The sequence below is a fragment of the Pseudopipra pipra genome, chromosome 1 (genome assembly GCF_036250125.1).
Source record: "Pseudopipra pipra isolate bDixPip1 chromosome 1, bDixPip1.hap1, whole genome shotgun sequence".
NCBI lineage: Eukaryota > Metazoa > Chordata > Aves > Passeriformes > Pipridae > Pseudopipra > Pseudopipra pipra.
In genome coordinates this window covers 93,944,923-93,960,636 of record NC_087549.1, presented here as the reverse complement: position 1 = coordinate 93,960,636, position 15,714 = coordinate 93,944,923, and the positions used below count along the sequence as shown (strand labels likewise).

General features: G+C 36.9%; 1 protein-coding gene across 1 annotated transcript; it reads left to right on the top strand.

The window, feature by feature from the left end:
* The first annotated feature begins 734 nt into the window (after positions 1-734).
* Positions 735-7,344, top strand: PRL (prolactin). The gene is made up of 5 exons (XM_064665745.1): positions 735-1,083; positions 2,578-2,759; positions 3,162-3,269; positions 4,693-4,872; positions 6,839-7,344. Exons 1-5 carry the CDS (start codon positions 1,056-1,058, stop codon positions 7,028-7,030), a joined length of 690 nt encoding a protein of 229 aa, XP_064521815.1. The 5' UTR covers positions 735-1,055; the 3' UTR covers positions 7,031-7,344.
* Positions 7,345-15,714: the final 8,370 nt, after the last annotated feature.

Sequence of the window (15,714 nt, the reverse complement as noted above, 5' to 3'; positions counted from 1 at the left end):
ATTCATTATGATCATCTAATTTGGAAAGTCTTTGCGTGGCTAAACGGATCTGAGAAACAGATGAAAGGTTATATATTTGCTAATATATTCACACAGAGGAGCCTCACATAGCAAGAAAACGGGGCCAACCTGCTAAGGCTAGTTTGTAGATTACCACAGATGCATCACATCTGAAAACAAATCCCACTGCTGACGACAGCATATGTTTTGCATGTGGTGGAAATGCCCATCTTCTGTGCAGAGGGTTTTCAAGTACAGAAAATAATTTCATGGTTTTGTAGAGATTGTTTTTTTTTTCTTTTTAAATAATGCTAATTTATTCATGAAACATTTGAGATTAAACAGTAAACATATAACTTCTACCTCTTTTATTGTTCCACATTATTACTTTTTTAATATAAGAACTGTCCCTATTTCTCTAATCATCTCTCAGACTGAGCAACATTCATATCATGATTTGTGCTGTGTAATATATTTTTTAACTGACCAGGACTGTCATATCTATAATTTTCCAGGAGTCTCTGTTCCCTTTCTCTGGATAAATTTCAGTACAATACCTGCTATTTTTCTCAATGGGGACATTATAAAATAGTGTTTACCTCCCACAAATAGCCAGAATTTTAGCATAAGCAACTATGGATGGCTGAAGAAACAAGGAAGGACAAGAAGATGGTTGTGGGAGTAGGAACAGCAGGCTACAAACACTGAGAATACCTGTCTCTGAACTGACAACTGGATCAATGGCATTTCACCTCATTGTGGGCAAAATCTTGGCACTCCATTCGATTGGATCCCACAGCTGAACTTATTAATGAAATTCCCTCTCACAGTTAAAATTAAAAAAAAAAAAAAAAAAAAAAAAAACCCAAAAAATTAATATGAATGTGGAAGAAAGGCAATTTGATGTTTGTAATTATCGAGGTAAACTCCACGACCTGCTGAATGTATGCAAAATGGACCCTGAATGGAGTATATAAAAGTGGTATGTGCAGAGAATAACAGCAAGTATTGAGATTTCTTTCTGGTAAAGCAAGTCATCATACAAGATCTCTACCATGAGTGCCAAGGGGGCCTCACTGAAAGGTAAGACTTTTTGACATTCACTTGCTCATAACTTTTATATTTCTTTCAATTTAAATTGAATTAGGAAGCAACTGAAATATAACAGCTCTAGAAACTGAGGTCTTCCAGCCACCTAGTCTTCCAGTAATGTGAAACCTTCCTCCAGAAGGCAGCTTGATCCCTTTTGTCTGCTACGACTGCCTTTGCATTGGGCAGTGTCACAGAAAATTGAGGGATGTAACACCTGCCCCTGCCCCTGCAAGTTTGGATCCAAACTGATTTCCTACACCACTCAGAAGGCAATGACTAGAAGTCATTACACACAAAGCTAGAAGTGATGCAGTAATTTTGAGGTGAATGTTTTCATAACAGTCTTCAAACTTTTAAGCCAAGTCTCAGATTTTCTTATTCATAGAGTTATTCCCCAGAGTACGTTCCTAACTGCAGTATGCTGCATGTACCTTGCTCGCAAGGCAGGAGGAAGGCTTACATCAATAACGTGTAAATGCACTTTTTTTGAATGTAGAGGTAGAAAGAAACTTATCACATGATATCACTGGGGGCAGTTCTGCTGATTTATGAAGCACACTTTAATTTAAAATAAGTCTAGTGAATCAGTACATGTAACAGGTCAGTTTCCAGAAGTAAAAATCTCAGAGCACAGAACAGTGTTCTTTGAGTGTGTAAATTCAGTTAAAAATATTTGCTTTTATTTTTTCCATTGTTTTTCTGTGTATATTTTATTTCACTGAATAGAAAACTTAACTCTGTTAAGTTAATATGAAAAGTTTTAAACAGATGAAGTTTTGTGCTTTAGATAATGAAAAGTCCTCTATATCAGTTTCAGAAGCTCAGGAGAAAAGAAAAAACCTCTCTCTGATTTCTTAGCAGTAGGAAATTTAGGGTTAAACTCTAAATAGTAAAGCAGCACAGCTGCTGGAAATCTTCTGAAGGAACTCCCAGGACAATCAAAACCTTAAGAGAGTGATCTAACCACACTCCCACAAAAATTAATTTAAACTCCAAATATTTGCAAAGAAGAAAAGGACCTCTGGAAGGAGGAGGGAAAAAAAAAAAAAAAAAAAAAAAAAAAAAAAAAAAAAAAAAAAGATCAATCTATTTTCCAAACATATATCTGTGCAAATATAACTATGTTTTATATTTACACTGTGAAGAAGTTTGATTTTTTTTTTCTTCCATTTATCACTACATTATAAAGTCAGACACCATAGTGAGAGTCTTCAGAACACAGTGTACACTGCAACACAGGTTACCTTCTCACACTCTGTAGCAGGCTCTGCTATACTGTCAGGATGACAGAGGGGAAAAAGGATGTAAGAATTACAGAATTACAGTGCTTCCCTCCTCCACTGATTTTCAGCAGCCAGTACAGGGGGTACTCTCAGCCATGTGACAGCACAACCCAAATCACCCATCAGCTGGCTCTGACAGCTACTTCTAAATGTACCTGTAAGTCAATCTGATTCCATTTTGCTTTGTTTTAAACTTGAACAGGTTTGTTGCTGGTGGCCCTTCTGGTGTCCAACATGCTCCTGACAAAGGAAGGAGTGACTTCCTTACCAATCTGCCCTAATGGATCCATCAATTGCCAAGTTTCCCTTGAGGAACTTTTTGACCGAGCAGTTAAACTTTCACACTATATCCACTTCCTGTCTTCAGAAATGTTCAATGAATTCGTAAGTACTCTGTCTTTTCCTGAGAGCAAGAAAATATAAAATTGCAATTTAATTCTTTTTAAGCACAAACATAGGTTAACCTGTGAAACCCTTCAATAGATAAACAAATAGGATCACTGCGCAGACAGTGACAGTCCCAATGTCAACAATGTATGGTGCTGACCATTGCTAAGATCCCCAACACTTCTTTTAAAAGATACCATTTTCCCATCATTCTTTATCTGTGGGACAAGTTTGTGTTTGCTGGGTGCCAGTTCCACTCTAAAGACCCACCAGAAACTTTCAACCTTTACAGCATAAAAGCAGTGATAAAAGCAGTGGAACAACAACTAGTTAATACAGGGTTTGAACTGAAGATCTTACTTATCTGTTTCAATAATGCCTGTCTGTGCTGATCTGCAGGACGAACGCTACGCTCAGGGCCGGGGTTTTATTGCAAAAGCTGTTAATGGCTGCCACACTTCCTCCTTAACCACTCCTGAAGATAAGGAGCAAGCTCAGCAGATTCATGTAAGTCCCATTTCTAATGCCATTCAGTGTAAGACACAGCAGGGTAAGGCACAGAAGAAGGAGGGTTATGGGATAGTGAGGCAGCAGACAGAGAGAAAGAAATCAGCTCAATTGGAATAAAAAAGACAGGAAGAGGAAAACGCCAAAAAGCCAAGAAAAGTTGATTTAACATTTGCTGATACTAAGTTACAAACCATATACCGTATATATGTACCAGTAACTTTCAATGTCCCTTCCTTTTCCTGTATGGTACATTCAGTCACTGCATCTTATTTCCAATTAAAATACAACCCCCTGGAGCAATGCCAGTTACCATGATTGTACGGTATTGAGAACACTACAACCTTTAAACATTACCTTAAAACATATTATAGATAGTTATTATTTTAACAAACATAAAAAATACATTGCTGTATGTAGGCAGAGGTAAATAGTTTTCCAGTGGCTGAAAAAAATGACATTACTAAACAAATGTTGAATAGATTTTCCTGCTGTTACCAGTAGGAAAAAATGGTCATATCATTATGCAAATACAAAAACTCTAGTGTGAAATACTGCAACATACCTGTAAAGAGAAACACACTGCATACATACATGAAATGTAAAAATTATTAAGGGAAGATGAAGATAGTCTTTTTCAGCCTATGCTCAGCTCACAGATACAGAATTAAAATTCTCTGCAGAAAAAAATAAGCAGAGGTATATAAATGGGGCTGTTCCAGGGAGAAATCTCTATCAGTTTCATGGTGGTGATATCTTTGCAATCCCACAGTATTGCCAGCTTCTCAGTATGTCATTCAGAAATTCTAGCGGGAGCAACAGAATTCACGGTCCTGGGTTGTGCATCTAGCAAAGAAGAAAAGGTTTAATACTAACCCTACCATAACCATAAGCTTTATGAATTCCTATTGCCCACAAGAAAGGACAATTTTTAAAACCAGAGAGCTATTGCTGGAAGCACCATTGTTCAAAGGGGAAGACAGATCTGTTATGTAGAGGCAATAAAAGCTATATAGTGGTTTACCATAATGCGAACCTTCCAGCCCAAAAAGAAAATTAAAAAAAAAATCATTGAATTTAAAAATGTGCATAAAAAATCAGAGAAGAGTTCTGGTTTTTCTTCACAGAGATGAAACGTAGTTGTGCTTGCTAGTTTTTGACTTAGAGAGGATTTATTTTATTTTCTATTGCAATACTGTAACAGCTTGTGCAAATATTGTAAAATATGATGACACCAATTACAAACTTCAAATATGCAATTACACAGAGATACCTAAGACAGCACTATAGGGCCCATTCAGTGACAGGTCCTGGAATAAATTCCTAAATCACAATTTCTATGGATGCTACTCTAAATGTCTTCTAATGCTGCCAGCATTTAGCCTTCTTATTTTAACTTCCTTTTCTTAATATGTTTGAACAGCATGAAGACCTACTGAATTTAGTACTGGGAGTACTGCGCTCCTGGAATGATCCCCTGATCCACTTGGCCTCTGAAGTACAAAGAATCAAAGAAGCTCCAGAAACCATTCTCTGGAAGGCTGTAGAAATTGAAGAACAAAACAAGCGGCTTCTAGAAGGAATGGAGAAAATAGTTGGGAGGGTAAGTATTAGGACCTTAACATGCTTCCAGCCTCTTGCTGTAAGAAAGACACATGCAAAGGTAGACTCTCCCTACCTGAAACATTAAAGGAAGATGTGAAGATAAAAATGAGATATAAAGATATAAAGTAGATCTGAACATAAAAATGGGAGCCAAAATAGTTGTCAGATAACTTTTCAGCTTTCTTTTCTTCTGTTATCTTGCAATTTCTAAAGAGACAATGTGATGTGACTGGCATAGCATAATCCACCCTACTCCCAGTTCTGTTTCAGGAGAAGGTGTAATCATCAGGACTGCCGATCATCATTCTATCTTTGAGTATTTTCAATGTACAATTCTGATTGTTTAAGGATGCATGGACATTTTTTTCATGTGCACGTATTTATATATATATATATATGTTTTAACATGTCTGTACACATCTGTTGCATCTAGGTATTGTGTATAGGTTTTGGAAACAGATGCTCTACTTAAAACTGTTCTAGAAGTCTAGGCTGTTGCAAAGATGTGGCATGCAGTAAAGTAATCCTAGTATCTTCCATTTCTCTTTTTGCACCAAACTGGTTCCTCTGAACTCTGGCTCTGACTTGGTTCCCCCTACACTTCTAAGTTTAGACAACAAGGCTGTTATCTGACAAAACCCATACTTGAATGGCCCTTGTTATCAGTAACTGATTGAAAGCTTTCCTGAATAAAATCAGCTCTAGCTTGTTTATTTTTAAAGGGGCCTCTGCTAGTCTCTGAATATATCATTCTGTCAGTGAGTTAGATGTTGACAAGAGGTTCTGACTTTATTGGCTTCTGCTTAGGCTCTGAACAGTTGAACAGCAGTAAGAATGCCACCATCACTGTGTGTCCACCACTTCCCACTAGATCACTCATGGTCTCTCTCTCTTTCAGTTAGGTATGTATTTACTCAGAAACCTTATATCATACAGGCTACAAATACATTTATCAGTGTAACCAAATACATCTCTATCACATATCTATGTGTAAAAAGGGTGCAGGTGAGGATCCAAGATAAGAGTAAGAAGTCAGTTTCCCTGTCACCACCTTCTCATTCTCATTATTTACAGAAGGAGGTTGAAGATAAGACTGCCACATTCATTAGTGTCAAACCACATTTTTGAGTCATAGTAAGTCTATTTTTTTGCCTGTTGCTTTAAAGGAATGATAGAGACTCCCTAGATACTTTCTTACGTGCCTTTACAAAATACAGCTGGTGGGAAATAAGGATGATACATAAGGACCAATAGGCTCAGAGTTCCTTCCTGCTGTGAAAGATAGATTTCTGTGATATGAAAAAATTGCCTCTTTCAAACAAGGAGTTATAAACCAATATTCACCTCAGATACTAACTCACTGCATGAGTTCCTGTACTTAGCTTTCTAACATTAGAGGTCTCTGTATCACTCAGCACTTCTTTTTTTTTTTTAATGAAATCTGACGTCCAGTACCTCTGAACATGTATTATTGAGAGATCTGTCTGGTAATGTGTACTTGAAGCTGCATGTATCAGAGAGATTGCCTAAGAAATGGGCCAAGACAAATCTGGAAATGCACACACAACAACTTCTAGGAACAAATGTTAACAAAGTTTTCAAGGTGGAGGCAATCAAAAAGAGATATCCATAATGAGTCTATCTATGCATGAAGGAAAGTTTGATTCCTCTGCAAACTCAGGTTCCCCTGGACATAGGTTAACACACTAGTTCCCTTAAAACACTACTGAAACAGTTAAGCTTTATACACGTTTTAGGGAAACAGCCTGAGAAATCTGACGAATTCATTCAAAACCTGAATGAAGCTATAGAACATTATACCGAATAGTGCGAACCACAACTGAAACCATTTTACAAGCCATACACTAACAACTGTATTTTCCAAGGTCAGTATTTTAAATGCTATCTTCTACATCCAGTCAGGTTCACTATCATTCATTTCTAGTATCACTTTGTGTCTTCAGGTTCATTCTGGTGAGATCGGAAATGAAATTTACTCTCCGTGGGAAGGACTTCCATCTCTTCAACTTGCTGATGAGGACTCCAGACTCTTTGCCTTTTACAACCTGCTGCATTGCCTCCGCAGAGATTCCCACAAAATTGACAACTATCTCAAGCTTCTGAAGTGCCGCCTAATCCACGATAACAATTGTTAAGTACGCATGGGCCTAACCACTTACCGAAATCATTCATCATGATGTTCTTGATGCTTTGCCACTTATCATTGCAAACTTTATGAAAAGTCACACTGTGCAGTATTTGTATGATCAGTAATTTTCAGGTATGTTTGTACAAATTCTGGCTGCAACTATTAGCACCATATATCTTGGTGTTTTAAAATGTTATCAACTTCTTGTATGACAAGAATACGCTTTTCTGTCTAATCTCCTCACCTCACTACTTATTAGTATTTTCGTCATAAACAGGTATGCAGATACAAATAAAAATATTCTTAAATCCAAAAAACATATGACATTGAGTGGTATCAGTGAATGAAAAACAGCTGGTATGGTTTATACCTTTAACAGTAGCTTCTCTTTTTGGATCTCCATCTCCACTTACTGATGACAGGCTATCTTACTTGCATTGCTCTTTTCCCCCCCTTCAAAAAGAGGGGGAATAAAAAGGAGGGAGATCAAAAGCAGATTAATCACCTATTGCACTAAACTACCCTAAACTTAAAGTATGGTCTGAAATCCAATCTACTTGGATCAATTCTTTTACTCTGTACAAAAACTGTTAGAGTAGGGGAGGGAAAGATTAAGAAATCCATCCTGGCTAACATAGCCATTGATTCCCCCATGCAATCCATGGACAGAGAAGACATATACAGAATTTTAAGGACAGAGATACAGGCATATCTACATCTTCTACTGACTATTTGGAGAAGAAGCATTTCCAAATAAAAGTTCATTATATTCTTGGTGACTGTCTAAGACCAAAAGAACCAACAGGTTTCCATTGATCTCAAAAGGAGATGCTAGGCAGCCATATCATATTCATCTAGTCTTCACATTACTCACAAGCGACGTGGTCACTGCAGTTGCTCAGAAAACTTTCAAGTTATAAAACGGCACTAGCTGAGCTAAGATGTCTGCTGTCCTAAACCCAAAGTGTCTCCATTCCCCTTGGGTTAAATCAGAAAGTTTTTAGGGCACTCATTTCAAAACACTATAGTTAAACATTGGAAATTTGGAAAGACCAAAACAACTGACTACTTTTGTAAAAATCTGGCTTATAGTCACACAGCAAGTAAGAAGTCAAATTGGCTGGAGCCATTGATCATATCTACATACTGCCATAAAGAAACTAAGCCTTGGCTTCATCACACAGCTTTAGCAAACAGGAGCTTAAATTCTGATCAGCTCCTCATGGGTTTGGATTCCTATTAGACAAGCATGCTGCATTGCTCTAGGTTTGAACCAGATCAGAGGAAGAGTGAAACACCAGAGAAGACGGGTTTGAGGCCCTAAGGCTTTCACTACCATAACAAAATAAGCACAGCCATAGTAGGTATTTACGTAAGGGATTAGAAAATACCAACTGCTAGAAAGGTCCCATTTCAGCCCTCCCTATAAGAATGCAATGATACTTGCATTTCTGATTATGTATATATATAATGGCCTTTTAATCTCTTCATGTTTTCAATTATTGATTGCCTCAGGCTTTATTTAGGTAAGTATACACTAAGCCCAATTGTAATATATATAAAATCACCTTTACAGCAAGTAAATTCCTTGTAAGACAGTCACAACTGACATTTTTCATAAGCTCTGAAATGCACAAAACTTGGGACAGATGCAACAGTAGCTTAACAACACACAGCTGTACACCACAGTCAAGGAAGAAAATGGGTAAAATTTGCCAGGCAAAATGCAAGTGCCCAGACTAGAATTTAAACTGATCATAATATTCTAGTTTTTGTTATAATGCCAATGAAGGGAAAAAAAGCATTTTAAAGGAAAAAAAAAAAAGAAAAATGCTTTTTTTAAATATTATAAGTGCTTAGAATTACAGTGTGAGTTCTTATTGAAAAGAAAACATGAATAATGGGACTAGTCTGTATTGAGCTGGAAAAACGATTATGTCTTGCTGAGTAAACTCCTACCTCAGAATTGCTTTAGAATTCAAAAGCAACTTGATTAATAGGGCAGACATTCATAATTTTACACTTACATGACTAGATCTAAAACAATGACTCTCATTAACTGCTTAAAAATTACAGTGCTAAAACAATTGTTTAAAACTTGCACGCACTGGGTTTCTTATAGCTTGTTTTAGTACAATGATGAGGGTTTTAATTTCATAAAGAAAGATAGAATGACAAAAAATATACCAAACAACTGAAAAACTGTCTGTTTTGCAGCTGTTAAGCTAAAGGAGTATTAAAAATTGATCTGGTTAATATTCCGAGTCAGCACAGATGTCACAGAGACAGAGAGATGTAGAACCCCATGGACAGATTCAAAGATACACTTTCACTGTGAAAGGCCCTGGCATGGACAATCACTTCAGAATCTGAATGTCCAAACCCCAATGTAGAGCAATTGGAAATTCTATTTATTTTTGGGTTCCTAATAGGAAAAATACAGTCTTACATCATTAATAGACAGATATGAGGAAGAAATTCTTTTCTGTGAGGGTGGTGAGGCACTGGAACAGGTTACCCAGAGAAGCTGTGGATGTCACATCCATGGAAATGTTCAAGGCCAGGCTGGATGGGGTTCTGAGTAGCCTGGTCTAGTGGAAGGTGTTGCTGCCCACAGCAATGGAGCTGGGACTAGATGATCTTCAAGGCCCCTTGTAACCCAGGCTAATTCTGTGACTTTATGATTCTAATATTTTGTTAATTAGTGCATGTTTGTAAGACCTGAGCAACTCTTGTCTCTTGTCCGACAAGATATTACATAGCCAATCTCTTATTTTATTAAAAAAAAAAAAAAAAAAAAAAAAACAAAAACCCAAAACTTAGAACAAGCATGTTCTTTCTAAGTGAAAGAAACAGTTATCCATAAGAGATTTTTCCCAAGTGTATTAACGTTTGGCTACTTCATGTTTCCAGCATTTGAAATAGATAGTTTTCTAATTGGCCTTGCTTAAATCTCTGTTCATACCGTTAGTTCTGTTCATTTAAAATTGCTTTGTGACAAAAATGGAAAGGTCCACATAGCTGAAATATAGGCTGCCTGCTGTTCCATTTGAAAAAGGTATTCAAGCTTCCATAGATGGCACTAAACATAACACTTTGTGACACCAAATCTAAATGGTATGAAGTTTGAACGAATTTATCAGTGAGAGCATTTATAACTGAACGCAACAAAGCAACAGAGATACACAAAATAGAAATCTGACTTGCTATTCATGACTTGTTTCTAGACTCTGGAGCAAACAGAAATAATTTTGAGGATGATTTTAAAGCCCATATGGGGGAGATTTTACTGACAGCATATGCCATTTGGATCCAGCTGCTTAACTAGTAATGTGATAATCTCTCTACTATCCTTTATTTTTCTCTTTTTCATTTGAGTTCCCACAAAAAACCTCCAGTGGTTTAACTGTAACTTGGCAACTCATCTGTACAATAGAGTTGACCTTTACAATATTATTTCAAAGACAATCCACAATTTTAATAACAAGTGATATAGAGTAGAAACCATACATATCTTCTAAGTTTAACTTCCGAACAACAGAAATTCTCTGAAGGCTACATTTTAAACTGAGTCTGCTTATTATAAATGAAATGTATACAAACCATAAATTATGTCAGAGATGTAAACTCAGTAATTCTACTTATGTATATATCCATACACTACAGAAATCTAGTACTACAATCATGCATGGGAATAGCATTCCCACTGAAATTACTGGGTTTACTGATCTGTAAAGCTATTTACATTATGACTATTTCTATCTCACGCTCTTAATGACTTGTGCCTGCAAATTACTTTGCTAAATCTTGAAGAGTGATGTCGAGCCACAATGTTCAATTCAATTGAAATTTAAGATTGACTACACATAGGTTTATACTAAGTGTTAAAAAAGGTTTAAAAATAGTTTAAAACATAATGATATCTTTTTGAAGTTCCTTGTACTCATATCCATCTTTAAGCTAAAGATGTTGAAGAAGCTAAATTCAACACCAGTCTTGGAAAACAGTAGGAATGTCAACAGTGGTTTTCCAACATTTTTCCCCAAACAACTCAATGACTACCAGATAACATTTCAACAATATCTACTTTCATTGGGATTTTAAGGCTGTATTTAGATACGTAAAGCATAGAAATGAACTGTATTTACTGACAATATTTAATAATAGTAGTGCCTCAAAAATGCAATTTTCCTATCAAACATCACCACACTAATTATGGGAACATTTTTCCTTTTTAATAAATGATAGGGTTCATTACACTGAAGAGTTCAGATCACTTATTACTTCACGAGTGACAGTGTGAGTCATCAAAAATGCTAAGAGCACTCACTTTAGCATATCAAAGAAGCTATAAAACTCATACCATTTGTACCATATACCACATGCTGCAAAGGAGTTTGCAAATACAAAATAGATAACATGCATGTGCACTCAATGAATAGAAATTAGTTCATGCACTAAATGACTAATTCTAAAAATATTCCCATTTACTAATAAAGATTTTTTTCACTATCAAGCTGACTACCTCCCTCCAGCTTTCAGTGTCAAATAATACTGTATTTTTAAGAGTATTATCAGAATTACTAGACCTACACTCAACCAAGTCACTTTTACTGTACATTAACAGGGAAGAAAAAAAGGGTCCCTTCTCAACAAGAGCCTGCTCTGTTTTCATATAATTCAACAAGCAGTAATCAGAAGTATTCAAAGGGTGGTACATAACTTTAGCTTGTCTCTCTGCTGTTCTTTTCACTTGATTGCTAAGGCAGAAATAATTTCTGAAATATATATAGATATTATAGTGCTTACCTTTACTGACTTCATGTTTGAAAGCATTGTGCATGGTTTGCAGGATTAGGCCAATAATGATACATGACAATAGGCTCTTTCTTTAGCCAGATGATTGAAATAACAATAATCTTCCCCAGGACCCATTCTTGGGAGATTTCCAGCCTGATTTCACGGACAAAAATAGTTCATATAGCACAAAGAAGTTTCCAAGCTTTTGATGATTATTCAAGCCTAACTAAAGCCTCAGAATCTTTTGGATGTTCCAACATCCTGGACCTACAGCATATGTGCTACAACTTAATATGACAAAAGGTACTTGAATTTATTTGATTATCATGGTATCTTCATGCAATAGAGACCGTGGGCTCTCATGTCAAAACTAATGCAATAAGTAGCTGAGCATTTCTATAAAGTGGGTTTTGTGTTATTTGCAAGGAATTTGTTCTTCTGTGTCCCTGTTGCATCAAAGTCAGAAATGAAAAAGATTCTGTTCTTTATCATCTTGTACTTAAAAATACTTCATGGTGTTAGAAAATTCTCTCATGCTCTCTCAAGTGCCATGTGATGGAAGAGAGTGCAGTGCACAGGCTGAGTTTATTGAGAGATTAACTTTTGATAGATAGCACCATGAAAAATGTAAAGTGAAAGCATCAGAAATGGTTTTCAAGAAGGTTAGGATACCCACTTATTCTTATTTTCACTTGAGATTCCACCTAAGTGAAAGTAAATATAAAACAGAGACTCATACAAAAACAAACCTTGAAGTTTTAATAAAGTGTTAGATAGTAGCACTGTTTTGCAAGATGTTTTTGGTCCCCTAGACAACCCTCCTTGTGCATGTCATAACTCAGAAAGAATTAAAAAAAAAAAAACCTACGCTGCTGCTCTGTGGGAGAAAAGGTAGCTGTGTAATTATTTATACTGTGTACATCCCCTTAGTATCAAAGCATGCCACAACTGGTATAGCCTTTTTATCAAAGGGATTATGAATCCAGTCATGGCCTAAATTAAAGGTAATACTGTATTCTATTCTATTGTCCTGACATAAATATGACTGGGGACAAAATAGCAGAGCAAAGCTGTAGCATGATAGAGCTACACTCTTGAAAGTACACAACACATTTCAGAGAGACAATCAAGAAACACCTCCCAAGGTTTGCATAGGCCCACTCAAGCCTGTCAAGGTCCCTCTGAATGGCATCCCTTCCCTGTAGCATATCAAAAGATGAAAAATGGTTTTTCATGTCTCAGAGATAAAAGATAGTTTTGATTGAGTTCTAACCTTAAAATCCATCTGCAACACTTCTTTTATACACATTTAATTGTAGCTGGGGCAAACTGCATTGAAATTTAGTCTCCAATGTAATAGATTTTTGTAGTGGAAAGAGGTGGCACTCACAAAGTTATTTTGAAAATAGAAAGGTATTTTATATTAATCCATACACATAATCCATAAACCGATACTTTTCTTTGTTGTTGCTGATTTTTTTGTGAAATGTAAAGTATATCACATTTCAATTGTTCATATTGAAGGCATAAGGAAAATATAATACATATGCCCATCTTTCCTAGAGCTAGTTACAAGCATGTAGACATTCCCAGAAAGATCACAAAGTTAAGAACGTCTTAAGAAATATGGGGGTTTTATAAATCACATGTCCTTTCAGTTTAAAAAACACTCGTGCAATGCAATTTTTTACACACAATGAAAGTGTAGTAGGAAAGTTGACGCTTACTGAAGAAAAGTCTCTTTCATTTCATTTTGACTTTTACTTATTCACAGAGACATTCTAATTCAAATAACCAAATGATGTTGATGTTTCACAATTTTTCTCCATGTAGAGATTAAAACTAATTATGGATTCCCATTTTTCAGCAAGAAAATTAAAATTTTCCGTGAAATTACAATTTTAGTAGATAAGAAGTGTGTCATTTCAACATACATTCTCTCATGAGAAAATTTCCATCAAACCACCATTTTAAAAACAGTCCAAGAAATATTTCTCAGTGGGAAAAGGGACTGAAAAAATATTAAATATGATATGCTAGGCAAAAGCTTTTGAGAAATGCAAAGTTATTTGAAGTATATCGATACACAATTCAAGATGAAAACACAAATAGCAACTTAACAAGTAGCTTGAGGAACATAAGCAGGTTCACTGTCATAATTTTTGCAAAACAAACTTTTCTCTGGATTCCAAAAACAGACACAATCCAGTTAAGTAACACAGACTTTCAAGTAACAACCAAAGACAGCTGTAACACTGCAGGTAAAAAGGAGAGACTGTCCCAAACCTTATCCCCATAAGGGATTTCTGCACCTACCAAGCAGAAATACACAATGATTATGTCAGTGTATTTTTTTCTCTCTAGATAAGCTCTTTCTCTTCAGAAATTAGCAGATACCTCCCTATTCACATTTAGTTATATGGGGTTGCAAGTTATCAAGATTTCTCCAGTGAGTCCCCTCAGATGGGCTATGTCTTTCAAGGCAAACCCAATTACAAACACATACTTAAACACACCATTTCCACACCACTGGATATTTTTAAAGAGCTTCCCTTGACATCATCATCAAACCTATGGACTTTGAAATCCTGACAGAATTAAACTCAAACTGAAATACTGCTTTAAGCAGCCATTACAAGGTGCTGAAAAATGGAAACAGTGAAGGATTAAGCCCATTTTACTACATCTCAATGGCCAGAAGTAAAAGCAGCTTTGAAGATCTGTGCCAGCACTGGCACAGTGAAGAGCACAACACCCAGCACCGTCCATCAGGGCATGTGGTACCCACTTTGCTCAGTGTTCATCATCCCTCCAACGCACCACAGCCACCCTTGGCACCCCTGCTTTAGAGACCACGGCTGTGTGGGCCTAGGCAAGCTAACAATAGGGAGGAGGACCAAGGCAGAGTGCCTGGTCTGAAGGGGGGTCAGCGATTAACCCTGGCAGCCATGGGGACAGGGATGCTGGCGGCCAAGTCATCCCGCCGCTTGCTGGGGGTTGCTAGGCAACTCGGGCCTCCCGCTGCCGCCGGGGCATGCGGCACAGCCTGAGGGTTGTCGGGTGCTGGAGCAGGGGGGAAGGATTTTCCATCAGGCTACAGGGATCCATGCATAAATATACATTATTGTAAATAAGGGGGGCGGGGAGCAACCCCAGTGCCACTCCACTGGGTAATTCAGAATGTTCGGCAGGTTTTTTGTGGGGTTTGGTGTGGGGTTTTTTTTTTTACATAACTGACAAAATCTGGCAACAACGTGTAATGAAAAAAAAGTGACATTTTGACTCTAAGGAAGGAATTATTTGCAATTTGTTTTGAGCAGATTCTTAGCTTGTGTCAGATGTGAATCTCCAGACAATCATTAGTTTAAACTGCCTGCTATGTGTTTAAAAATTTCAGTCAATTTAGAGCTGATCTGAATTGCAAATGGAATGGTAATAAGCCATTAGGGAATAACATATCTCTCTCACACTTGCAACCCTCTGCTTTAAGGAGCTTCAACTGCACTGAAGTATGAAAATGTCATTTTAGCCAAATGCATTGACAACAAACATGGAAGTGTAGTGTCCAGCCTTGTAAAGTGGCACTTGGGAGGAAAAGCCCAGGAGTGGCCACAAGAGCAAAGAAACAGGTGCAGCCCCCCCAGTGAACAAGAGGTAACAGTCAGTTTTTAACAGAATAGACAGCGTGGCTTGCTGATGGCACAGTAAAATATGGGTCTGCCATCTGGCTAGTGCTTGGTTATTTGGATTTCTGAGGATCTGAAGTGTTTCTCATCCTCTGTGAAACCATTTTTGTGAACGTGTGTAAGCTTTGCATCACCTAAGGTTTTCTGCACAGTTATCTGTATTTCCTAAAAATTAGCTGTCTAACAACCACCTGTGTTCAAATAA